At 40.3% G+C, this 26033-nt stretch overlaps 1 protein-coding gene across 1 annotated transcript in view; it reads right to left on the bottom strand.

Moving 5' to 3' along the window:
- Nucleotides 1–14929: 14929 nt before the first annotated feature.
- Nucleotides 14930–26033, bottom strand: part of dis3l2 (DIS3 like 3'-5' exoribonuclease 2) — a 349434-nt gene continuing 338330 nt past the window's right edge. Inside the window, exons 20-21 of the mRNA XM_063045713.1 lie at nt 15856–15957; nt 14930–15452 (exon numbers count right to left, since the gene is read on the bottom strand). Coding sequence (XP_062901783.1) covers nt 15360–15452; nt 15856–15957 — 195 coding nt within the window. The 3' untranslated portion in view covers nt 14930–15359. The remainder of the gene's footprint in view (nt 15453–15855; nt 15958–26033) is intronic.

Genomic DNA, 26033 nt, shown 5'->3' with positions numbered 1-26033 from the left:
TTGCTTAAACTTTCTAATATGTACATCTCTGTGGAGACTGGCAGAATAGAATTCTTCTTTTTGGCTTTGCAAAAACCTAGGACTTACACCCTACTCCATGCCACAACACCATCCTCCATTCTACCTCCATGGGAAGCCTCATTTAAAGATGGGCAAATTTCCAAAGGCACCAGCTCAGCACTGAACTTATCACATCCGTTTCCTGAGTTGATAGGTTTTATTTAGTTGGGACATAGGGAGAATGTACAAACTCCTTACAGACAGTGGTGGGAATCAAACCCATTGTTAATTGCTGGCGTTAGACCAATTTTGTCAGCTTGTCAAGCCAATATTTTTGAGTGCCTAGTGGAATTTTGCTGCTTGTATTGCACTTGAAAATGGTGCAAAATGAGATGTAGTTAGGGTTATTAATGTACGTTCTTGTACTGACAGTGGCCAGGAATTTCCTTGGACTTCCTAAGACCTTATCATAAGTAGGATTTAGCACAATCCTTAGACTGTGTTGGTCATTGATGCAAAACGACACATTTCACTTTCTGTTCTGATGCACCTGTGACAATCAAATCTAACTTTACCCTTTTTAATCTTTAGATTGAGAAAAGCTGATGGGGACTTGCCAAATATATGTTATTCTATCTGTATTTCTGTGAAAAATTTGCATGAGATTGATCACTTTTATTAATGTAAATATGTAAACCTGACTTTGGAACAGGCAGGAAAATAAATTCAAATTGTTTAAGGCAGGCAGGCGCTTCCATTGGCATGCTCTAACCACATCATTAAAAAAAATGTTTTTGGGATACAGCAAGGCTGACCAGATTCATTTACCACTCACCTGTGGTCAGTGGTATTGATATTAGCTCCCATAGTTTTATATAGGAATTTCCAAGAGTTTGACCCAATGATAAAGAAGAAATGATGTAGCCAAATGATAGTGGTGTGGGATAAGGAGGGGCATTTAGAGGCAAAGGCTTTCGTCTCTGTTATTGGCAGCAAAGATCACAAATGAAATGTTGAAGTAACTTTTGATAGTGCCTTTAAAGCATTTTTCAAATTATACTTAATACAATCCAATTTGATGAAGTTGGTGAAATACTTTTTACACTAATAAACTCGTGTAAACAGCATTCCATAGCGAGGGAATTGAGTCTCATAGTTTATGTTTCCTTATACTGTAACTATAGAGTCATAGAAAAGTACAGCACAGAAACAGGCCCTTCAGTCTAATGGGTCCATGCCAAACTATTTAAACCACTTCCCCCCATCGACCTGCACCGGGACCATAGCCCTCCATACCCCTACCATCGATGTAGCTATCCAAACTTCTGTTAAACGTTGAAATTGAGCTTGCATGCACCACTTGCACTGGCAGCACACTCCACACTCTCACAGCCCTGAGTGAAGAAGTTTCTCCTCATGTTTCCTTTAAACTTTTCACCTTTTACCCTGAAATCCATGATCTCTAGTTGTAGTCCCACTTTAGTGGAAAAAGCCTGCTTGCCTTTACCCTATGTATACCTTTCATAATCTTGTACACCTCTATCAATTCTCCCCTCAACCTTCTACATTCCAAGCCTATTCTAACCTATTCAATCTTTCTCTGTAACTCAAGTCCTCCAGTCCCAGCAACACCCTTGTAAATTTTCTCAGCATTCTTTCAGTCTTACTTACATCTTTCCTGTAGGTGTCCAAAACTGCGCACAATACTCCAAATTAGGCCTCATCAATGTCTTATACAACTTCAACATAATATCCCATTTCCTGTAGTCAATACTTTGATTTATAAAGGTCAGCATGACAAAAGCTTTCTTAACAACCCTATCTCTCTGTGACGCCACTTTCAATGAATTATGGACCTGTATTCTCAGATTCCATTGTTCCACCGTATTCCTCAGAGCCCTACCTTTCACAGAGATCTACCCTGGTTCGTCCTACTGAAATGCAACAACTTGCACTTGTCTGCATTAAATTCCATCTGCCACTTTTCAGCCCATTTTTCCAGCTGGTCCAGATCCCTTTGCAGACCATGATAGTCTTCCTCACTGTCCACTATACCCACAATCTTGGTGTCATCCACAAATTTGATGATCCAGTTAATCACCTGTAGTCAATGCATTCAGATTGATAGATGATTAAGAATGGACCCAGCACTGATCCCAGCAGCACTCCACTAGTCACAGGCCTCCAGCCAGGGAGTCAACCATCTAATACCACTCTCTGGCTTTTCCCAAAAAGCCAATGTCTAATCCAATTTGCTACCTCATCCTGAATGCCGAGCAACTGAACCCTCTTGACCAACCTCCTGTGCGGGACCTTATGAAATGCCTTACTAAAATCCATGAGAGCAACATCCACTGCCTTGCCTTCATCCATTTTTCGGGAAACTTCCTTGAAAAACTCTATGATTGGTCAAACATGACCAACCACCCATGAAGCCATGCTGACTATCCTTAATCAGACCATGTCTATCCCAACACTTATACATCCGGTCCCTTAGAAAACCTTCCAATAACTTTCCCACAACTGATGTCAGACTCTCCGGCCTATAATTTCCTGGTTTCTGTTTGGAGCTTTTTTTAAACAGCGGAACAGCATTAGCTTTCCTCCAATCCTCTGATACCTCTCCTGTCACTAAGGATGTTTTAAATATCTCTCCTAGGACCCCGGCAATTTCTGCACTTGCTTCCTGTAGGGTCCAAGAGAATACCTCGTCAGGCCTGGGGACTTATTCACCCTGAATTGCCTCAGAGTAGTGAACATCTCCTCTGTAATCTGTACAAGGTCCATGAAATTGATGATGTTTTGTCTCACTTCTATAAACTCTGTATCAATCTCCCGAGTAAATACAGATGCAAAGAATGCAATTAAGACCTTCCTCATCTGTTTTGGCTCCACACTTGGATTACCATTCTGGTCTTCCAGAGGACCAATTTTGTCTCTTGCAATCCTTTTGGTCTTAACATATCTGTGGAATCCTGAAATTATGCTCCACCTTGTCTGCTACAGCAATCCATGCCTTCTTTTAGCCTTCCTGTTTTCTTTCTTAAGTGTTCCATTGCGTTTCTTATATTCCATAAGCACCTCAGTTGCTCCTACCTGCCTATACCTGCTATGCACCTCCTTTTTTCTTAACCAGGTCCTCAATACCTTTGGAAAACCAAGGTTCCTTATACCTACTATCTTTACCTTTTATTCTAACAGGGACATAGCTTTGTATACCTAAAGTTTAAATTTTGAAGGCCTTCCACTTACCAAGTATACCTTTGCCAGAAGACAGCCTGTCTCAATCCATACTTGCCAGATCCTTTCTGATACCATCAAAATCAGTCTTTCTCCAATTTAAATTCTCAAGCCGTGGACTAGGCCTGTCTTTTTTGCATATTTACTTTGAAACTAATGGTATTGTGATAACTAAATGTAAAGTGTTCCCCGACACAAACTTCTACCACCTGCTCTGTCTCATCCCCCATTAGTATATCTAGTGTCGCATACTCTCTCATTGGGACTTCTACTACTGATCAAGGAAACTTTCTTGGAAACATTTGACAAACTCTATCCCATCTAGGCCTTTTACATTATGGGAATACCAGTCAATATGTGGAAAGTTAAAATCACCTACTCTAACAACCTTTTATTCCCTGCAACAGTCTGCGATCTCTCTACAAATTTGCTCCTCTAAATGCCTTGGACTTTAGGGTGGTCTCTAACATAGCCCCATTAATGTGGTCATACCTTTCTCATTCCTCAATTCTACCCATAATGCCACACGGCACAATTTCTACAGTCTGTCCTGACTGAGCACTGCTGTGAGATTTTCCCCAACTAGTAATGCCACCGCTCGTCCTTCAATCCTTTCTACTCTGTCATGTCTAAAACAACGGAAACCTGGAATATTGAGCTGCCATTCCTGTCCCTCCTGCAACCAAGTCCCACTAATGGCTTACAATAACATAATTCCATGTGTTGATCCATGCCCTGAACTCATCCTCTTTTTCCACAATACTTCTTAATTTGCAATAAATGCAGTTCAGGACATTAGTCACATGCTCAACCTTTTGATTCCTGACATTGTCTGATGTCTTAACAACATTTCTGCACAACCTCTTCACTATCTCTTCTGGAACTCTGGTCCCCATCCACCTACAAGTTTAGTTTAAATCCCATGCAGCACTTACAAACCCTCCTGCTAGGATATTAGTCCCTTCCAGTTCAGGTTCAAGCTGTCAGTTCTGTATAAGTCCCACCTTTCCTGGAAGAGACCCAATGATCAAAATATCTGACACACTCCCTCCTACACCAACTCCTTAGCCATGTTTTAAACTACTTCTGGATTCACTAGCATGTGGCATAGGTAGCCTTCCATAGGTCATAACCCCTGAGGTCCTGTCCTTTAATTTAGCACCTAACTCCCTGAACTCACTTTGCAGAACCTCATCACTCTTTCCACCTATGCCATTTGCACCTAGATGGACCATGACCTCTGGCTTTTCATCCTCCCACTTAAGAATGCTGAGGGCTCAGTCTGAAGTGTTCCAGATCTCGGCACCCGGGAGGCAATATACCATTCGGGAATCTCGCTCTCAACCACAGAACTTCCTTTCTGTTCCCTTAACTAACTTGTTATTAGTTTGTTACGGTTCTGTGACTAATCAATTTCTGTCCTTTCTTGAAATCATAATGCTCAACTAGTCCAGTTAATAGTCCAATCATTGCACAAGTGATACTGGAGGTGAAAGACAAAGTGATGAAGTGCCAGTCAATGTCAAAGGGAAATAGGCTTTGCCTTATTTAAGACTACCATTATTTTAAACTTGTAACATAAATGCTGCTTGCATTTTACTGGAAGAAGTTTCAGATCTTGTAGGCTGCCATGGGCTACTTTATTTTTAAAGGAACTGGGGGGCGGGGGGGAACAGCACCGTACAGTTCTACTTCAGATCTTACATTAGAGAGTTGAAGAACTGAACATGCTGTAGTAACAAATTCCTGAAGAGATATCCTGGGCTGCACGCTTCACCTCTGTGAATTATGAACAGATACTACAGTCATAACTGAGAAATGGAGGAATTGCTTTCTTGTGGAATAGAAGTTTCATACTTCTTGTGGAAGGGCAGTGAGCACGTTATTTAATAACAGGTAAACGATTCTGCCTTTATTTTAAATAACTGGGTCTTAAATCAGAAAAAAATACTGTATAAGTCAGAAGCATACTGACAAAACAACTTGCATGACTGGATGTGATATTTTACAATAAAGAGTTAAGACAGAGATGACTTAATGAAGGGAAAAACTGGCTTTCTTTCAATATGGCAATATCCAAGAGAACGCAGTGAAACTATAGCTGCATCAAAAACATACTATTCAGGGTAAGGTTTAAAAGTTGCACAAGTTAAACCATGGCACTCATTACAGTATGCTACTTAATCATTTGTATTGGAGGTTTCTCAGAAGCCTCTTATTGCTTTGATTAGAACACTCCGTGCATGGTATTTGGGCCACCTAGGTAGGTGTGACAATTTCCTGATAAGCTGGCAAAAATATATTCACAGAGTCAGAATTATGTAGTAATTGCCACTAATAAAATAAGATCATAGAATGACAATAGTAATATTCCTCTAATTGCCAGCAGAAAAATAACAATCTCAGCAGCCAGATGTACTCTGATCCATCCAACAGAATACATCTGATAAGCTTGTTGTTTAACTTTATTTCAAATCTACAATTTCCGCAAGTGCCTTGACACAGCTTTGTAGAATACAGGATGCTTTCATTCTGAGTGATGGAAAGTACTCGTTGTTATCACAGGAGCACCTGAGTTGCCAGCAAATTCTTCTGAAAAATTATGCTAGATTAAGAGTTTCTGCCTTCTAATTTGTAAAGAATCTGAAAGAATTGTTGGTTTTCCAAGTGTTGCTGCTGTTGCTTGCCCCAGCTGGCATAGATTCCAACAAACCAGATGATCTCAACTCTGTTGGTCTTCCACCATGCAATTATGTGAAATCTTGATTGTATTTCTAATAGCTTAATATTTCCCTTTGGGATCAGTACATTTTAATTCACTTACTGGGTATGGGCAGAACATTCCAGGTATGTTGCTTTGTGTGGATAGGTACTGCCATATTAATAGGACTTAGTTTGAGTCATGCTTATTTAGTTGCTGCAGATTATTGTTTACTATTGATAGTTTTGTCTAGGTGACTATATTCAATGGTTCAACAGTTCCATTTAATATCAGAGAACGTATACAGTATACAACCTGAAACTCTTATTCTTCGCAGAAACAGAAGAAAAATTGCTCAGAGTCTTATCAGTTGGTCTTTCTATATCAATCACTATACTCTGAAAGCAACTCTCACAGTCTGATATCCTTTTCAAGGTCTTTCATAGAGGGGAGGAGAAGATGATGGCGCAACGCAGCGTGCACAGCTGCTCCAAATTGATATCGTATTTGTTAAATAGAGGCCATGCACAATCCTGATTTGATGGAGATGGACATGAGAAGCACAGAGGGACATCTGGCGAAACTTCTGAAATGCCTGCTTCACTGCCGCTGCGCGATTGAGAATCTCCGGAGAGGAAGGCCCTAAATCCTCGGCTTTGCCTATTGCCTGCTGCTGGGGCTGGGGTCAAAGTGCTCGGCAGAGATGGTGCTCGGTGTCGGAGGGCTGGTCGGAGGCTCGAAGTTTTCAGACAGAGTCGGACTGTGGTTAGGTGCTTCCAGGATGCTGCATCGGCAAGTTTGCGGCACTGGAAGCTCATGGCAGGGAGAGTTTCTCCCTTCAACCAAGCGTGAGATGATGGGACTTTCGAGAGACTTTGAGACTTTTTTTTACTGTGCCCGTGGTCTGTTCTTCATCAAATTACGGTATTGCTTTGCACTGTTGTAACTATATGTTATAATTATGTGGTTTTTGTCAGTTTTTTTTCGTCCCGGTTTGTCTTGTGTTTCTGTGATATCATTCTGGAGGAACAAATTGTATCATTTCTTAATGCATGCATTACTAAATGACAATAAAAGAGGACTGCGTGTCCTCATAATCTAATATGCACCTTCAGTTGCTCAAAATCAGAAAATTTATGTCGTTGTCTCATGTAAACTATGTACCAAAATACATATTTTCTTGATCATACAATGGAAACCAATGTCTCATGAACTACATTCTGCTTTAAAGTAAAATAAGCCATCAAGATATTTTGTTCTTACGTAGTCATAGTTGTAGCTGATAATTCACAAATATAAACTGCCAAATTTCTCACTATCCTATAGGGGCATGCCTTATTCTGATTGTCGAAAGTCACTTCCATTTTGATTGGTTAGTTTAGAAGCTGCAGCTGCTTTTCCCATTGGATGGATGCCTGGTGTCCAATTTCAAATATCCTGGGTATATAAAGTAGCATGTGGAAGGGGCTTGCTATCTTCTTCCTTTGTTTGAGGCATGGATGGACGTGACTGAGAAGGTATTCTGAACGTGCACTTTTAACTCAGTACTTTTGTTGAATGTATGCATGTTTGTTGAATATTCAGCTTTGTAACGTCTAACTTGGGGATGGGGAATGTGAATGTTTGGTCAAATTCTACGGTTTTTAAATAAATGATTAATATACCTATTCACAGAAAGTGCTTTCTGTATCACTTGTCAGACCCATGAACCTGATTCAACACTACACTCACTTGGGATGATAGCAATATGCAAGTGAAGCATGTTCGCAGAGTAGAAACATGATCTCTTATTCATGAGGATTAATGGGGTTCAGGCATCTGCTATAGACAGATTAGGGAGAACAAAGTCAAACCTGTTTCTTCTTTCTGTCACCCTCCTAGTGAGGTGGAACATACTCAAGGAATGTGGACATGCCTAGAAACACATATATTTTTATGAACAAGAAACACCAAACAACTTTACGGACGAGTCAGAGACAGTTCTCCTAAATAAGGTAAAAATATCCAAAAGTTTGTAAGGAGGACTTGACTAAGATGCATTCTCAGTATAGTCAGTTTAGTTATGTCATAATTTAAATTAAATTGGAGTTACTCAGAAACCACATTTCTATGATCAGAAGTGCCATTAAAAATGGCAACTCCATTAAGGACATCATTATTGATACCACTTTTATACTCTAGAATGTTCTTTACCTTTGCTCTCTGACAGTGGTGTTTGAAAAGAGGATGCTGTCTAAGTTGCATGCCATCTTGGTCAATGTCTCCCATCCACTACATAATGTACTGGGTGGGCACAGGAGTACATTCAGCCAGAGACTCATTCCACCGAGATGCAGCACAGAGCGTCATAGGAAGTCATTCCTGCCTGTGGCCATCAATCTTTACAACTCCTCCCTTGGAGGGTCAGACACCCTGAGCCAATAGGCTGGTTCTGGACTTATTTCCTGGCATAATTTACATATTTCTATCTAATTATTTATGGTTTTATTACTATTTAATTATTTATCGTGCAACTGTAACAAAAATCAATTTCCCTCGGGATCAATAAAGTATGACTATGACTAATAATGAAGATAGGGTTTAACTTCATATCGTCAAATGTTCAGATGCACTGTCTATTTACGGAAAGAAGCTGCAGAGTACTGACCATGGACAGAAGCACTTATTGGAAATTGACTTCAAAGGTTGTAGCAAAATGTTACCGATGCGAGTGCACAGTGTTACAAAGGGCAGAGGTATTTCAATGGAAAGAATGAAAAAGTATTAAACATATGGTTAGAAGGCTGGGATCATGTGCCCTAATTTCCCAATCATCAAGCAAAATGCTTTTTTTTCTGAAAAGTGCAGTTACAAAATACACGTGGACTAAGATGTTAACTGTCCTGTGCTATCACCAGTGGGATCATCAGTTGATCTGCCACCTGTCTTCAGGAGCTTCGGCCCACTTATGATCAAGAATCCCTCGAGGTGGTGGGCCAGCAGTGCTAAAGCACCACCTCCCACTGGTGAGCTTAAAAACTTGGCATCTGCCTCTATCAGAGTTGTTGATCGCTTCCATCCAACAGATAGTCTACTCTTCAGGTGTCTATGCAACTACTGAAGGGTTTGCAAGATATGTGTACACTGTCTGACTATCTGCCCCTCTGGACATACTTGGTCCACACCCATGCTGATCCTTTCTCTGCTGCTTCAGCTACAGCCCTGCTGGTTGACTTGATCTCCCTTCTAGTGAAGCCAAGGTCACGCAGCCACTTCTGGAGAGTGAACGCAATAAACCCACGGCATCCTACTTCGAATGGATAGCATGAGACCTTCCACCCTCTGTCTCTGCACTCTGATCTTAACTCTGCATACTTGGTTAACTTGCGCTCATGGGCTTCATCGATGTTGTCTTCCCAGGGAACTGTGAGTTCACCAATAACCACTTCTCTACTGGTGTCAGACCATATGATTATATCTGGACACAATGTTGTGAAAGCTCTTTGCTCTGGGAAACTGCCTTTCCCGTCCAGGTCAGCCTTGACACACCAGTCATTGGCTGAAGAAAGTATGCTTGATTGTGAGCCTATGCTGTACACCCTTGACTTGGAGCCTTCTTTCACAAATGATATGCGATGTTCTGTGCAGCATGGGGCATGAGATAATTTGTGCTGCAGTACTCTCTGCTCAACCGCTTCTGTTACAACTTTGAGAACGTTGTTATGTCTCCAAGTGTACATGCCACTGGAAAGATTGACTCTGCATGCACTCAAGATATGTTGAAGTGTTCCCTTCTCGCCACAAGCAGCACACCTGTCTGTCTTATCTTCATACCAGGTGCTGAGGTTGGCAGGTGTTGGGAGCAGATCGTACGCTCCTCTGCATAAAAAAGAAATGCAGAGCGGTTCCGTCTGCCACAGAACATTCCAAGATAGGTGTCGTTGTTCAACACTTTCCCACCAGGTCCAAGCCCCTTGTTTGGCAAGGCCAGCTGTTTTAGTTAACCTCCTCTCCTCTTCTACCTCTCGTATTTCTTGTTACAAGCTCATGGCGCTCCTTACCTGTAGAAGATGACCACCACTTGCGGGTTGTCCATCCAAGTCCCTGCAGCCTAGCTGGATAGCCCCAACCGTCTCCTTGTGCTTCAATCTAGACTCTGCCTCATCAACTGCTACTCGGGCTGACCACTTCCTGCCTGATCTCACATCCGGCTGGGTGTTCTTGATGACAGGGTGTTTTGAGCCTCGAAGCATCAAGAATGATCTTACCTTGGCTACCTTGACCTCCTCAACAAGGGATTGCACTGGGATGGTAAGCTTTGTTTGGCTACTGTGGATTGCAACATTGGTGAGGCTGCTTGGTACTCCAAGCCACTTCTTCACATACTTGTTGATCTTCTGTTCCATTGCCTCAACATGGGACATTGTCACTTCATAGACAGTTAGTGGCCACATCATCCGTGGCATCAGTCCGTACTGCAAGCACCACAACTTCAGCTTGTCAGGCAAACCACACTTATCAACAGACATCAGACCTCTGCTGATCTGTTCTCCTGTCTCTTGAACCCTCTTGGTGTCTCTCAGCTCCAATGTGTACCATCGCCCGAGGCTCTTAACTGGTTGGTCCTGAATGGATGGAATCTCCTCTCCACAAAGGGTGAAATGAAAGTCAACCAGCTTTCCTTTCCTAAGAACAAGGCTCCTTGACTTCTTGGTCTTGAACTTCATTCTTCCCCAATCCATTAGCTCCGCGAGTCTAGATAGTACATTTTCCACTGCCTCTGTGCTGGGACCCGAAAGGGTAAGATCATCCATGAACGCTCGTATTGGTGGTAACTCCTCTCCGCCATCAAGTGCGACACCTGGTCCCACTGATTCTGCAGCCCTCACAATAACCTCCATGGCTAACACAAAAAGGATGGGTGAAATTGCACATCCCGTTGGGCTTCCAATATCCAAGCTCTGCCACCTAGTTGTAAACTGCTGTGTGGAAAACCTCATCCAGAAATCGTTGTAGTACTGCATAACAAAGTTCCTCACCTTAGCAGGAATCCATAGGAATTCCATTGCAAACTCAATCAGGACATGGGGAACAGAACCATATGCATTTGCCAGATCAAGCCAAACTACAGCCAGATTTCTTTTCAACCTTTTTGACTCCTGGATGGTATGCCATATCATACTAGAATGTCCAAGGCATCCTGGGAAGCCTGGTATTCCTGCCTTCTGCACAGATGTATTTACTAATCCATTCTCAATCACAAATGAAGATATTCTTTCTGCCAGAATGCGAAACATAATCTTCCTCTCTACATTCAGGAGTGAAATTGGTCAGAACTGATTCAATGTTGAAGAATTCTCTTCCTTCAGGATGTATACTCCTTCATCCTCACTCCATGACAAAGGAACAACACCTTGTCTCCACACCACCTTTAACAATCTCCACAAGCATTTCCTCAGCTGTTCACACTTCTTGAACACCTTATATGGCACTCCATTAGGTCCTGGCACTGAGCCTGACCTTGCCTTTCTGATGAACCATTCGACTTCTGCCAGTTTGGGTTCTGACAGATCGAAATTCACTCCTGGCTTGGTAGGCTTCACAAGCCCTGAAATGTCAAGCAAAGAAGCCTCCTGCTGTTCGTTAGAGTAAGTGCTTGCTAGGTGATCCTCAAGTTCTTGTTGAGAGATGTTAAGCTGCCCGCTCTTACTTTGTTCAGTTTCTTTGTGAACTCGTGAGGGTTCTCAAAGAACGACTTTCTTGCCTTCTCTCTCTTCTTTCTTTTTTTACGTTGTGACTCTGCACGATGGAGTGATGCCAACTTTATTCGAAAATGCTCTCGGAGATCAGCAAGCTCTGGCTTGTCACCCTCACTTGCTATCTTCCACCTCTGTCTCAACGATCTAAGCTCTCTCCTCAACCTACTAATCTCCTTCTGGCACCTGCTTGGTTGCTGTGTAGGCTTTGTTTTCTTCAACTCAACCAAACCAAACCTGTACTTTCCAACATCGTAAATCGTATCGCCCATTACTTCCAACTTTCTCTTTGATATTCCCCTGAGAGTGTTCTCCAACATCATACTGATATCCTCATCAAATACACGCCAAGCCTTCTCATCTGCCATTGCTGGCCACTTGACCTTCCTCTTCTTCTCTACCTCCTCACCACCATTATGCGAAGAATCTACCTGGGTACTGTGGTCTGAAACCTGACCTGGGTTATCTCTCGTCTGACCTGGAGTATGATGACGCTCTCCAGAGCGAATCACTGTGGCTTGTGAATCAGTGGTTGAAAAGACCACATCATCTGTTCTAGGTGAAACCATGGCTAATTTGAACATTTCAAGGAATATGCAAAGATGCATAATAGTGATCTTGGGGGGAGGGAGGAGGAGCAACAAATGTAGACACCATGGCCTTTCAAGGGAACTGATATTAATTGTTGAAGAGGGTGACTACAAGACCTGCAGCTCTTAATCAGGCAAATACCAATGAAAAACACATTGGTGAACAATAAAATGGCCAATCATCATCATCAGGTGCCATGCCCAGTTTGAGCTTTGACTGCCATGGCCCACACACTCCTGTTTCGGGCCAAGTGGATCAATTCATTGGTATTCATTTCCAGTTCTCTGGCTGCGGTTTCCATCATCATTTGTCTTTGTCTTCCTTTTGCTTTCTTCCCTTCAATCTTCCCCATAATTACCATGCATTCTAACTCCTCTTTCCTAATCACATGTCCAATAGTTGCCTTTTCATGATCTCATACATTATTTCACTTTTTGTGTTTGCTCTGTTCATGACATCCTCATTAGATATTCATTTCGTCCATGATATTCTTTGCATCCTCCTCAAAAACCACATCTCTGCTGCTTCAGTTTGTTTCCTCATGTTACTAGATATTGTCCAACATTCTGAGCCATATAACATAACTGGATAAATGTAACATTTCAGTGCTCTGAGGTAGGTTGTCATGCCTAGTTTAATATTGGTCAGTATACTCTTCATTCTTGTAAATGTGTCTTTTGCCATCCCTATTCTTCTTTTGATGTTCATGTCACACCTGCCACTGATGTCACCCAGCTTCCTAAGTAGCAAAAGTTCTGTACTTGTTTTATGTCTTCCCTGTTTATTCTCAGTCTGCAGATAGGATTCTCCTTCTTTTTGGATATCGCCATACATTGTCTTCTTGCAATTGATAGATAGACCCATTTTTGCACTTTCTTCAACAAATATATCAATTAAATTTTGTAGTTCTTCCTCCGTATTTGCAATTAACACAGTGTCATCTGCATATCTGAAATTATTGATGTTTTCACCGCCAACTTTGATTCCCAAGATGTTTCTTATTTTTTGTAATATTGTTTCGCTGTACACATTAAATAAATCAGGGGAGAAAACACACCCTTGTCTAATGCCTCTCTTGATTTTCATGAACTGATTCACTTCTCCATTTATTCTTATAGTGGCAGTTTGTTCCCAGTACAGACTTCTGATTAGGCAGAGGTCTTTCGAATCTAGATCTAGAGTTTCCTGTAATATTTCAAATAACTTATTGTGCTTCACTTTGTCAAGTGCTTTTGTGTAGTCGATAAAACAAGCAAATCTTTTTGCACTTGAATAGCTCGTTCTGTTAGTATCCTTAAAATCAATATTGTGTTTCTTGTACCTTTGTCTTTCACAAAACCACATTGTTTTTTACCTATTTCAGCTTGCATCTTACTTTTAGCTCTTGTCATCAAAATTCTTAGAAGTATCTTGATGATATGACTCATTAAACTTATGGTCCTAGGTAATTCACATTCTATTGCTCCAGGTTTCTTAGGAAGAGTGATAAATACTGATTTTTCATCTCTTCTGGTATTATTCCATTCTCATAAATGTCATTGATTAAATCAGTAAGTTTTTCAATTCCATAATCTTCAAGGGCTATAATTTGTTCTACTACTAATTCATCAGGACCTGCTGCCTTTCCCTTCTTCTTATTTATTGCAGAACTTCAGATTTTAAAATACTTGGACCTTCAATGTTTTTCTTAATTTCTGGTTTCTTGCCTCAATCGTCTTCAAACAATTCCTGAATATACTCAGTACACCTGTTCATAATCTCATCTTTTTCCACAATAATGGTACCGTCCTTTGCCTTCAAACATCCACCTGAAGAACAGAGGAGCTTTTTACCAGTAATATTCTTGATTTATTGATGTAACCTTTTTCAATCAGCAATAGGTATTCTTTCTATTTGCTCATATTCCTGGTTTAACCATTCTTCTTTGGCATTTTGACATAAGCTTTTAACTTTTTTATCTAAGGACTTACATTCTATAGGATTTGCTTTCTTCCATCTCCTTTCTTCTATTAGATTTTTGATTTCATCTGTCATCCATTTATTCTTTGTGCTTTTTTCTTCTTTAGGAATCACTGACTTTACTGATTCTACCAAGGCATCCTTCAGAGAGTTAAACTTCATTTCTACATGATTGCTATCATCTTCAACAGATTCTATTTCTAGATTTTGAAATCTATTCCTTACTTCAATTGTAAATTTTTGTCTTAAGTTTTCTTCTTTAATTAATGGCCAATAGTGCACACTTACTGTACAAATGGTCATTAGAATGTTTGGACAACAACTGTAGAATCATAGACAGAGTCATACAGCATCGAAACTGGCCTTTTGGTCCATCACAACTGTTCTGACCATCAAGCAGCCATCAATACTCATCGTACTTTAAACTCTCTCCACCTCCGCCTAATTCTTCTGTGATTAACTCCACTAGGGGAAATTTAGAGCAGTCAATTAACCCGTCAACTAGCATGCATTGCTGGCATGTGGTGGGACACCAGCCGAAATGCATACAGCCAGAATATGAGCACGCAAACTCCACAGAGGCAATACCCAGAGTCAAATCTGAACCCTAATCCCTGAAGCCGTGAGAAATCAGCATTAACCACTGCACCACTGTGCTGTTAGTAAAAATAATTCTATTAGTTGTAACAAATGGATATGTGCTGCCAGCCTTGGTTTTATTATTTGCACTGAATATGTTACAGCTGAAAGTCCCATCACTTTACATATAAGGCTGGTTTGGAATCATATTTAACACAAAACAAGATTTGGCTGCAACGTCAGTTCAAGTTTACCATGCTTCAATTGTCAAATACCTTTGCTATTCTCTAACCTAAACATTGCATAAAACCATAAAACAAATAATAGTAAAAGTTTATGCAAAACACTGCACATCAGAAGTTATATATTACACACATACATACATTTATGATCCTAATAAAATTCACTATAACGGTACTGTGCAGCTAAATCAAAACTTAAAATTATTATTAAAATGTTTAATTTTTACACAATGGTTTCTGCATTAATAAAATAACTTCTAGGTTAACAAATTATTTGGTTTCAGCAGGATCCTTCAGTAGAGATTTCTTCACTCAGGAGGCTGGTTTTTTGAGAATGGCGCTGAACTTGAGAGCTGTGCTGTCCGATTTCAAGGCCACTTCCACCAATGCAAAAATCGTTATTACCTAAATAGCAAAGTTCAATGCTAGGTCAATAAAGGTTGAAAAGTAAAAAAAAATGCAGCTTTATTTACTGTATAAGGTATTTCTTTTAGAACATACCTTTCACAAGTGATAATTATCTTAAGCAGTAAAAAATGTGAACCTTGAACAATGCAGTTTGCTAAAGGATACAAAAGTTCATTAAGTACACTAACAGAATTTAATTTTTAAACTCAATGTACTAAAGCAGAAATTAGTATTTTTCATTTAACTTCATTAGTACAACTTGCCATTTATTTTCTTCATTGTTAATAATATTGAGAGAAGGCAAGCATATCCACCAAGACTATCTTAAAGAAAAACTAAAGGGATATGAAGTTTTAGTAGCAATTCTTTTTTTTGCGTAGTGACAGCCACAGACAAGTACCTGACAAAGTGGTTTTTGATCCGGCATCTCTGGTTCCCACATCAATCTTAGTTCAGGGCTCTTTCCTACTCTCTGAAAAGTAAATCCTTGGAGAGGAAGACCCTACAAAAAAGTAACAGAGTGGGTGGATAGTTAACATTATTTGAATGGAATAAAGCCTTTGGCATTTTGAATAAAGAGAACAAACTATACACAAAGTGATTTATGTTTATGGATAACATTTCCACACTTTTCACAGCTGAATTTCAAGTTTACAATTTCTGTTGGAGGAAAATATTTCCCATCCAAATTTAACCATTCTAAAATTTGGCTCTAAGTTGCACAGTACACTTGTACGATCGTTTGGACGCACAATGGGCTTTCAGGTTCCAATATGGAAAGTTTTGTTTGGAATTCTCAAATTACTATAGCAACAGATAGCAAGCATGATTAACAGCAATTGACTTAAAATTGAAAACCTTTGCTTATTGAACATATGTATAAAAATTAAAAAACTGTTAAAACTTCATTAGGACTTTAGAGTACCACTCAGGTTGGTATAAAATATTAAAAAGTAGTTTGCACAGAGAAAACATAACACTGTCAAAGGGAGACAAGCCTCACTCTCCAGATATGGGCATGAATTGAAACATAAAATCAAGTTATAATATTGTAATTGATGTTGTTAAGTTTTCATCACGTGAAATGCTTGTTCTCATAATTATAAATTAATTGCAATGATTTCATTGCTGAAGCAGAGAATATCATTCATTTCTTCAGAAATGGCTTCTCATAAAGTATCGTACTGTGACAAGCATTTGGTCTATAATGACTGACAAGGAAGTTCACTAACTCAACAACCATTTTATTGTGATGAACGCAAAACAGACCGGGCACCAAAACGCTTAAAGAGTGAACCCAACCCCTCTCATACAGACGGGGAGGTGACCATCACACACCCCGGTTACAGTTAGGGTGACCCACAAATACACAAGCAAATAACTGTATAACCCAAGCTAAAATGTAACAATAAATGAACTGGAACTTCCCACCATAATCTCTTAAAATCATTTTAACACAAGAACAATAAAGAGTATTAGAGATGCAGGGGTGGGCTGTCGAGCACCCCCCATCCCAGAGTGTTACAATACATTTCAATGCCCACGTTTACTCCAGGGCTTCAGCATACACCTAGAGATAACATAGACATCCAAGTTCTTATCTTCATCCTCAATTTTAGCAACAAAGCGTTTTCAATTTGCCAGCATTTGTGAACCATTTAAGATAACAACTTTGGAATTCCATGAAAAATTATTCCTTGCCATTAAAGTTGTTCAAGAAAATTGCAATGGACACAGCTGATGGGAGAACAGTGATGTCATTTATCTTTCTTGGTTCTAGGGCACAATTTAACCAGCAGAAAATTTACAGACAGTTATATAGCATAGAAACAGGCCCTTCAGCCCAACCAAACCCTGGTGACCATAGCATCCTTCCTCACATTCAGCTCATAATTCTCCAAGCCCTTCCTCTCCACGTTCAAAACCTACCCAAATACATCTTAAATATTGCATTCTAGATAATCATTACCCTCTGTCTGAAGAAGTTACCTCTCAGTCTCTTATAAGTCTTTCTGCTTCGATCTTGTATGTGCCCAGTAGCTTTCACCTTCCGAACCCTGGGGAAAAGAATATAACCATCCACCATGATTTCCTATAATGGCAGACAGGAACCTTGAATGTAATTCATCTATTTCTACCACCTTTGCTCTCCTCCTGAACAGAGCAAAAACAAAGCGCACTGAACCTTACTTCGATGTTTTGTAACTCCAAAAACTAATTGAAAGAAAAACACGGGAGCCTGGGAAAACGTGTCTACTTTGTTTTACTTTCAGTGAGGTGTGCACATATGACGTAGTGGCATAAAAACATATGCCATTCACATGCTTTACATACAACCCATAATGAATTATGTAAACAACACAGAATGCCTAATCAGACAATATGTTTACAATATTGCTTCAATACTTTTGAAATATTAAATACACAACATTCCTTCCTGCTTAGCTATAAACTCTAATTCAATATAGAATGCATCTCAACTTAAATACACATACATACACAGTATACCATACAACATTATAGATATCTACAGCATAATAAATTCTAAATTGTCCCATCATCATCATCACCATCATCATGTACCGTGTTGTATGACATAGGCAATCATGGTCTCATGATCATGATTGTTCTCAGCAAATCTTTCTACAGAAGTGGTTTGCCATTCCCTTCTTCTGGGCAGTGTCTTTACAAGATGGGTGACCCCAGCCATTATCAATATTCTTCAGAGATTGTTTGCCTGGCGTCAGTGGTTGCATTTCCAGGAGCTGTGATAAGCACCAGCTGCTCATATGACCATCCACCACCCGCTCCCATGGTTTCTCATGACCCTAACTGAGGGGCTAAGCAGGTGCTACACCTTGCCAAATGGTGATCTGCAGGCTAGTGGAAGGAAGGAGTGCCTTTGGTAGAGACGTATCTCCACCCACCACCCATTAAATTGTCCTGTTCAGGCCTAAAGATTGAATCGCTGTGGAGGATTTCTTATTCTTGTGATATAATGCCTGTCTTAAGAAGAAGGATCACTCTGCTTGGTAATGAGACTTGTGGCTGCGAAACAATTTCAGGTTTTGTGGCCTCCTCCTGGTAGATGACTCTGGGACTACAGGAAGTGGTTCTGACCCCTCTGGACACCTTTCTTCTCTAACAATTGACTCTGATTTCCTTAAGTAATCAATATGTCGTCTCCAGCTGACATCGGACCCATTCTCAACCATGTTGGAGAGTAGTCCAGTTGCGTGCCCAAGTACCCACTTTTGATCATCTCTGTAGTCCCTCGCCAGGGCTGCTTGACCAGGAGTGAAACATTGAACCTCCTTGTTTAAGAAGCCCTCAATTTGTCTCAGCTGATTGTCCTGTATACTCCTTCTGTGTTTGGTTTTGAGCATATCCAAGCAACGAGCACAATAGATGACCCAGGAACAGCGTAGCTGGTGAGTTGTAGATTCAGGAGTGTGCTACATTGGGGGGGGCGTCACGTGATGACGTGGGATTGAGACGTGTAAATCCAGCTCTCCCGTAAAAAATTAGCAAAGTACCGTTTAAACAAAACAAAGTTAATAAATACTTTCCGAAAACTATTTATAACTTTGCAAGACTACTTTACGATATGCCTCCTAAACCGCAACAGAAGAAGTCTGTTGTTGCGAAGCCGCTGCGAGATGGGAAGAAAAAAGGGCCTACTGCAGCGATGGAGCCTCGGACTCAGGTTAGATCTCTTTTGGAGGAGATGCGCTCTATCTCCGCCGTAGAACAGGGAGCAATGGCGGTGGTAGCGGTCTCTCGGAAGAAGGTGCCGGAAATGCGCATGCGCAAAGAAGAACGCATGCGCAAATCGATACAACTCAAACTACAAGAACCGACAGCCATTGCAACTGAAAGTGACTCAGAGTCAGAATCGGATACCGCAGAGAATACAGATGAAGAAGAGGAGGAAGAACTGGAAGGGATTGGAACTAAAGGAGATGATGGAGATATAAGAGAGGCTTTATTGCAATTAACGGCTGAAGTAAGAAAAGTAAGAGCAGAGCTTAGAGACATGAAGATGTGCTATAATAAAGCTATGAAAAGACAGGATAAAATGGATAAGAAGCTTCAGGAGATGGAAAGAAGAATGAAGCATATTAACAATAGAGTGGAAAAAACAGAAAATGATCCGCTTGTTTGGAACACGGAAAGAAATCGACTCTTGGAGAAAGTGGACATGTTGGAAAATTTTAGTAGACGTAATAATATTAAAATTGTTGGTCTTAAAGAAGGTATGGAGGGAGGAAATCCAATAAAATTTTTTCAAAGATGGATCCCGGAAGTTTTGCAAATGAAAGAGGAGGGCCGATTAATTGAAATTGAGCGGGCATATAGAGCTCTAAGACCAAAACCACAAGATGACCAATATCCACGAGCAATTTTAATAAAATTCTTAAGATTTCAAGACAAGGAAAGGATTCTACAGGCAGCTGCCCAAGCTGCCAAGAATAGAAAAGGGCCATTGATGATTCAAGGGAACAAAATTTTTTTCTATCCTGATATAAGTTATGAACTTTTGAAGAGAAGGAAGAAAGTTAATCCAGTGAAAAAAATCCTATGGGATCACGGTTATCATTTTATATTGCGTTACCCTGCAACCTTGAAGATTTTTTTGACTGGTGGAGAAAAAAGATTTTTTGATGACTGCCGGAAAGCGGAGCAGTTTGTGCAAGATTCTCTGAATATTCACCAGGTACAAGAACAAAACCAGGGGAGCGAGATGGATTGAAGAAGAAGACTGGGTCAAAGAATGGACTTGTTGGATTTTTGAAGGCGGATGAATATATAAATATATTACTAATTATATGAGGGAGGGGAAGTAAGGTTAAAATTTGAGGAATACTGGTTGGGAATAGTAACATTAATTTTTTTATATATATATAATTTTTTTTGTTACGGGGAAGCTGGAAGAAGCACTGATCAATTGCTACGCTAATCATGTGTGCAAGCGTGGCTCTAGCCACGACCCGCAAAATGGAGGGGGGTAGTGTTGTGTATCCTTTCATTCACAACATTAGTGGGGGGGGGTATTTTGTTTTTTCTTTTTTTTATATCTCATCTATCTTTTTTTTTCTTTTTGCCTGGATGATTGGGAGGGGAACGCATAGCAACATGGTGAAGTTCAAAGAGATTCCCCAAGGAACTATAAGAGTTGAGAAGCTAAGTAATGTTTTAGATTGGAGTAACTTTGTTAAAAATAATGACTTTTTTTGAATTTTTTGAGTTTTAATGTTAATGGGCTTAATGGACCAGTGAAAAGAAAAAGAATCTTAACACATATTAAGAAAATGAAGATAGATTCAGCCTTTTTACAGGAAACGCATTTAACAGAAACAGAACATTAGAAATTAAAGAGAGATTGGGTGGGTAGTGTTGTTGTAGCAGGGAGTAGCAATTTTTAAGTCAAAACAAGAATGGGAAACAGGTCTGAATATTAATATTGATGAAACAAATTGGTCAAGACTGTGCCTTGACAGTATGACAAATACAATAAATGTTCGACTTAGATTAGTATAATATAATTTTTTACACCAATTATATATTACACCACAAAAAATAAACAGATTAAATTCAAACCTATCTGATAAATGCTTTCGGTGTAATCAAGAAATTGGTACTTTTTTACATTCTACTTGATCTTGTTTTAAAATTCAACCCTATTGGATAAATTTAAGAGTCTTATTGGGACAAATTACTGGAACTCAACTTCCACATAAACCTGTATTATTTCTACTAGGTCATATTGAAGGGATAAAGCCAAAACTTAAATGGAATAAGTATCAGAAAGAATTTATAAAAATTGCATTGGCAGTAGCTAAGAAGACTATAGTTGTTACTTGGAAATCTGATTCGTATTTAAGTATGAATCGTTGGAACAATGAAATGGCTAGTTCTATTCCACTCGAAAAAATTACTTATAATTTAAGAGATAAATATGGAACATTTTTGAATATCTGGCGCCCTTATTTACAAAAGATAGGATGGCATATTTAATTGCTCCGATAAAGATCTTGGTCCCTTGGGGAAACTAACGAATAAGTATATTAAATTTATTTTGAATCCCATGGAGCATGTGGAAACCTTCCAGTACCCAGGCGGTTCCTTTTTTTTTCTTTCTTTTCTTTTTAGGTAGGACTATATACGGGGGGGGGGAGGGTTAAGGGGAGGAGGGAGGGTAGATTTTATTTTCTATGTATTCATTTTGAAAATTTAATAAAAATTATATTTTAAAAAAAGGAGTGTGCTACATTATGATATGCAAGGAGGAACTCAGCAAGTTTTTGTTTCAGTGTCAGTATAGTGTGTTCTGCTGATATTGCTCGCAGTCCATTCTTTGGTCTCTGGACAAATGTTTCCACCAAGCCGTTTGTAGCTGGATGGTACGGTGCAGATTTACTATGTTTTATTCCATTCATTTTCAGGAATAACTGAAACTGTTCCACAACAAACTGTAGTCCATTGTCACTAAATGCTCTGGAACACCAGTCTTTGAGAAGGGGCTTCTCAACACATCAACAGTATCTGAGACTGTGGTGAAGGCTATTGGGAACACTTCTGGCCACTTTGTAGCTGCATTCACTACTACCAAGAAACTTGTGCCCATGAATGGATGGGCAAAATCCTCTGCCAGGGCAATGCAGGCCATTCCCAGCGATGGCGAGGTGCTGCTCTTGTCATATTCTGGATGTGCTGACATCTGAAACGGTGCGTAGCAAGCTGCTCACTTTGCTGATCTATCCCAGGCCAGCAGACAAAGTTTCATTTTGAATACACCTAGTTCAGTGGCATGTAGTTGCTTCAATGTTTTAGCTCTCAGTTTGGATAGTACAACAACTTCCAATCCCCAGATAAGGCAAATCCCGTCAAGGACAAGTTCATCCCAAGACTGGTAAAAATGGAGGAAATGGAATTTCTGCTGCATGTTCCAGCTATTTAGGTTTACCACATAGACCTGAAACAGTGTGGGATCTTTTCTAGTTTCCCTTTGGATCTTTGCCTTGCCTTGCCTTGTGACCTTAACTCCTGGTGGCGTCGTTGGGGCGCCACCATGGCAAGCTTTGGACCAGTCTGTTCCATCTGTCGCAGTTGTGTGCCAGAGCCTGGGTCACTGCAAATGTTTTCCCTGTCCATTCTTTAATGTTGTCCGTCCATCTTTTCCTCTAGCTACCTCTCCTTCTTTTCCCCTCCACAGTTCCGTGTAGAATGGTCTTTGCAAGGACAGTGGATCTTGTTATGTAGCCGTACCATTTCAGCTTTCTTTTCTTCAATGTTGTGAGGTCTTCAAGGGGGCCAACGTGGTGCTGGATTGTCTTGCGGACCTGCTTGTTTGTGATGTGGTCCAAGTATGAGATGCCCAAGATGTTGTGACAGCATCTCATTTCCAATGCCTGTACCTTCCTCTGCAGCTCTGCTGTGAGGGTCCATGTCTCACATGTGTACGGGAAGATGGAGAATACCAATGCACGCAGGAGATTGATCTTGTACTTCATGGTGATGTTGCTGTCCCTCCATATTGTCTTGAGTTTGGATAGTGCAGTCATTGTCTGTGAAGTTCTTGAGGTACAGGGGGCTTTGGATAGAGGTAGTACCCTTAATGTCTGGCATGCTGCTCCCTACCAGACAGGGTGGACGGGCATCACTGATACTCATCCATCTTCTAAATCTCTCACGTGTTGGCTCCAACTGCCATACCCCTGGTAAACCGCTTCAGCTGGCGGGCTAAACCACGTGCAGAGGTGGTGTTAACATGGCACCACTGGACAAATGACTTCCATGATGAAGTCACCAGCCGGGGTGGAAAGGTTCTATAATGGCCACGTGTTCACGACCAAGGCGAGACACCTAGTTGGAGGAAATCTGCTGTGGTCAAACCTGGAGAGGGATGGGCTCCGCCAGGTTTCAAATGCCCAAGACATGCCGCATGACACCCTTCGGATCATCTCTGCCATACTAGGGAGACTTTCAATCTGCATTAGGGAAAATACGTCAAAAGAAGTGTCCTCTTTTGTAAATTTTCCAGGTAATTCCTTTTCCAAGGGTAAATGGGACAATCCCTCAGTATTTCCGTGATTAGTCATCCTCATGAATTTGATCTTGTAATTGTGTCCTCCAAGAAACAGACCCCATCTCTGCATCTGTGCTGCTGTTAGTGAACATTCTTTTGGGGATTTAAATTGGAAACCAGTAGTTGACGATCACTAATGAGGGTAAACTCTCTACCTTATAGGTACTGGTTAAAACCTTTTACACCCAACACCAGACTCAAGGCCTCTGTCAATCTGTGTGTAATTTTTCTGCAATGGTAAGAGAAAGTGCTGCAAAGGTTATAAGTCATTCATTTCCATCACTCCTAACATGCAATATGAATGCACCTATACCATAAGGTGAGGTGTTACTAAACAATCTGGATCATAATGTGTATGTAAAGTGTTTAATGCTACCATTTCTTTTGCATTTTGGAAAGCCACCTTCCACACTGCTTTGTCAATTGCCATTTCTTCCTGATCTGTAGCGATGAGTTTAAGGGCTGGAGCACAGTAACTGGGTTTGTTATAATAATTGACAAATCCTAAAAAGGACCACAAGTGTGATGTGTTCTTTAGCCTTGAGGCTTCCACCACTGTTTGACTTTTCTCAGCATATTTGTGTAACCCTTGTGCATCAATGGGGTGACCACAGTAAGTGATGCTTGTTTTAAAGTGTTGTGTTCTGAACCCATAATCTTCCAATCTTTTTAATATTGTCTTGAGATTTTGGAGATGGTCCTTGTCATTCTCACTGGTAACAATGCTGTCATTCAGGTAACACTGAGTGTCTGGGCTTTCTGCCAGAGTGCAGATGCAGATGTTTCTCCAAAATAAGACTATTATAGCAGTAAAGCTCCTTTTGAATGTTTATGGTGAGAAACACTGTAGACTCTTCTTCCACCTCCATTTGTAGGTAGGACTTAACTAAATCCACTTTGATGAAGTGTTCCCCTCTGGAAAGGTTTGCAAAGATATCCTCTATCCTGGGCAGAGGATATTGATCTAATTTCAATACTGGGTTGATGGTGACCTTAAAATCACTACTGATCCTGACAAACTCATCTTTCTTGGTTACTGGGATCACTGGTATTGCCCATGGGCTCCACTTGACCTCAAAAGGAATTCCTTCAACCTCCATGCAATCTAGTTCAACAGCTACTTTATCATGGACTGTATAAGGAATCAGATGGGCTTTGTAAAACTGGGGTGAAGCATTTTTATATAACACTATTTTGTACTCTTGATATGTTTGAGTTTTCCAATGCTATCCTTGAACACTGCTGTGGTATCATCCAGTACCTTCCATAATTTACTTTCAGTTGATTCTCTTGCATGGGGATATGGCATACAAATGGTGGATGGGTCTCCAAGCAAGTTGTTGTCATCTCAGCCAATCATGGCCCACAACGCTGGCCCTCCTGTATTTACCCCATACAAGCCCAATATGGCTTGTTGATTGCTGTATTTCACTGTTACGAATGTGTTCCCACAGGAGTGAACTTTTCTCCAGTTTAAGTTCTTAGTTGGATATCTGCAGGTTTCAGTTTGGTATCTTTGATACACTGGTCAAACTCATTTTGTGGAATGACTCAAAGAGCCGAGCTGTTGTCCAATTCCATTTAAATTAAACTGCTGTTTACTTCTGGTGTAAGCCTATTGCTTCTCTCCTGTTAGTTTTCATATTTTAAATCTCAAGGCTATCCAGTCCTGTGACACTCTCATCATGATCAAATTTTTCATCAACACCATACAGATTAGAGCTCTGTTTGAAACTGCAACTTGACTTTTAATCTTTTTCTATTTCCCATGCAGTCCATTTATTTTTATCTATCCAACATGCTGTTTGTAATTGTCCTACTTTGTGCATTTTCTGCAAGCTTCACCTTTAGCCTGCATTGATCTGGTGTATGTGAACCCCTGCCACCATGATACCACAATTTGTCTGGCCAGGCAGTTTCAATGTTGCAATTTCGTTCATGCTTACTTTAATTCCTGACTGCAACTCAATTATATCTCTGTCTGCTGTTTCCATTGATAAAATAATTTCAATTGCTCTTTTAAATGGGAATTGTGCTTCAGTCTGGAGCCGCTTTTAAATTCTTTCTTTTAAGATTACACAAACTCAACAATCTCGCAGTGCATCATTAAGCCCATCACTGAACTGACAATGCTCAGGCAACTTTTTCAATTCAGCCATGTAAACTGAAATGGACCCCCCTTCCTTCTGATTCTACTAAAGCGTTCTGCAATCATCAATGGTTTTGGTTCTAAATATTCCAGCATTATGTTCATGATATCAGCAAAGCTTTTGGCTGGTTTGGTTGGAGCTGTTAAACTTCTAGGCAAACTGTATGCTCCTCCACCTATTGCACTCAGTAACACTAGCACTTGCTTTTTATTGGCTATTTCATTGGCTTCAAAATACTGTTCAATTCATTCAGTGTACACCCCCAGTTATCTGTTATGCAATCAAACACATCTATCTTTCTGATATAGCCAGCTATTTCTGCTTTTACTTTATTTATTA

Source organism: Mobula hypostoma, chromosome 4 (assembly GCF_963921235.1).
Source record: "Mobula hypostoma chromosome 4, sMobHyp1.1, whole genome shotgun sequence".
Classification (NCBI taxonomy): Eukaryota; Metazoa; Chordata; class Chondrichthyes; order Myliobatiformes; family Myliobatidae; genus Mobula; species Mobula hypostoma.
This window is presented reverse-complemented; position numbering and strand designations above follow the sequence as displayed.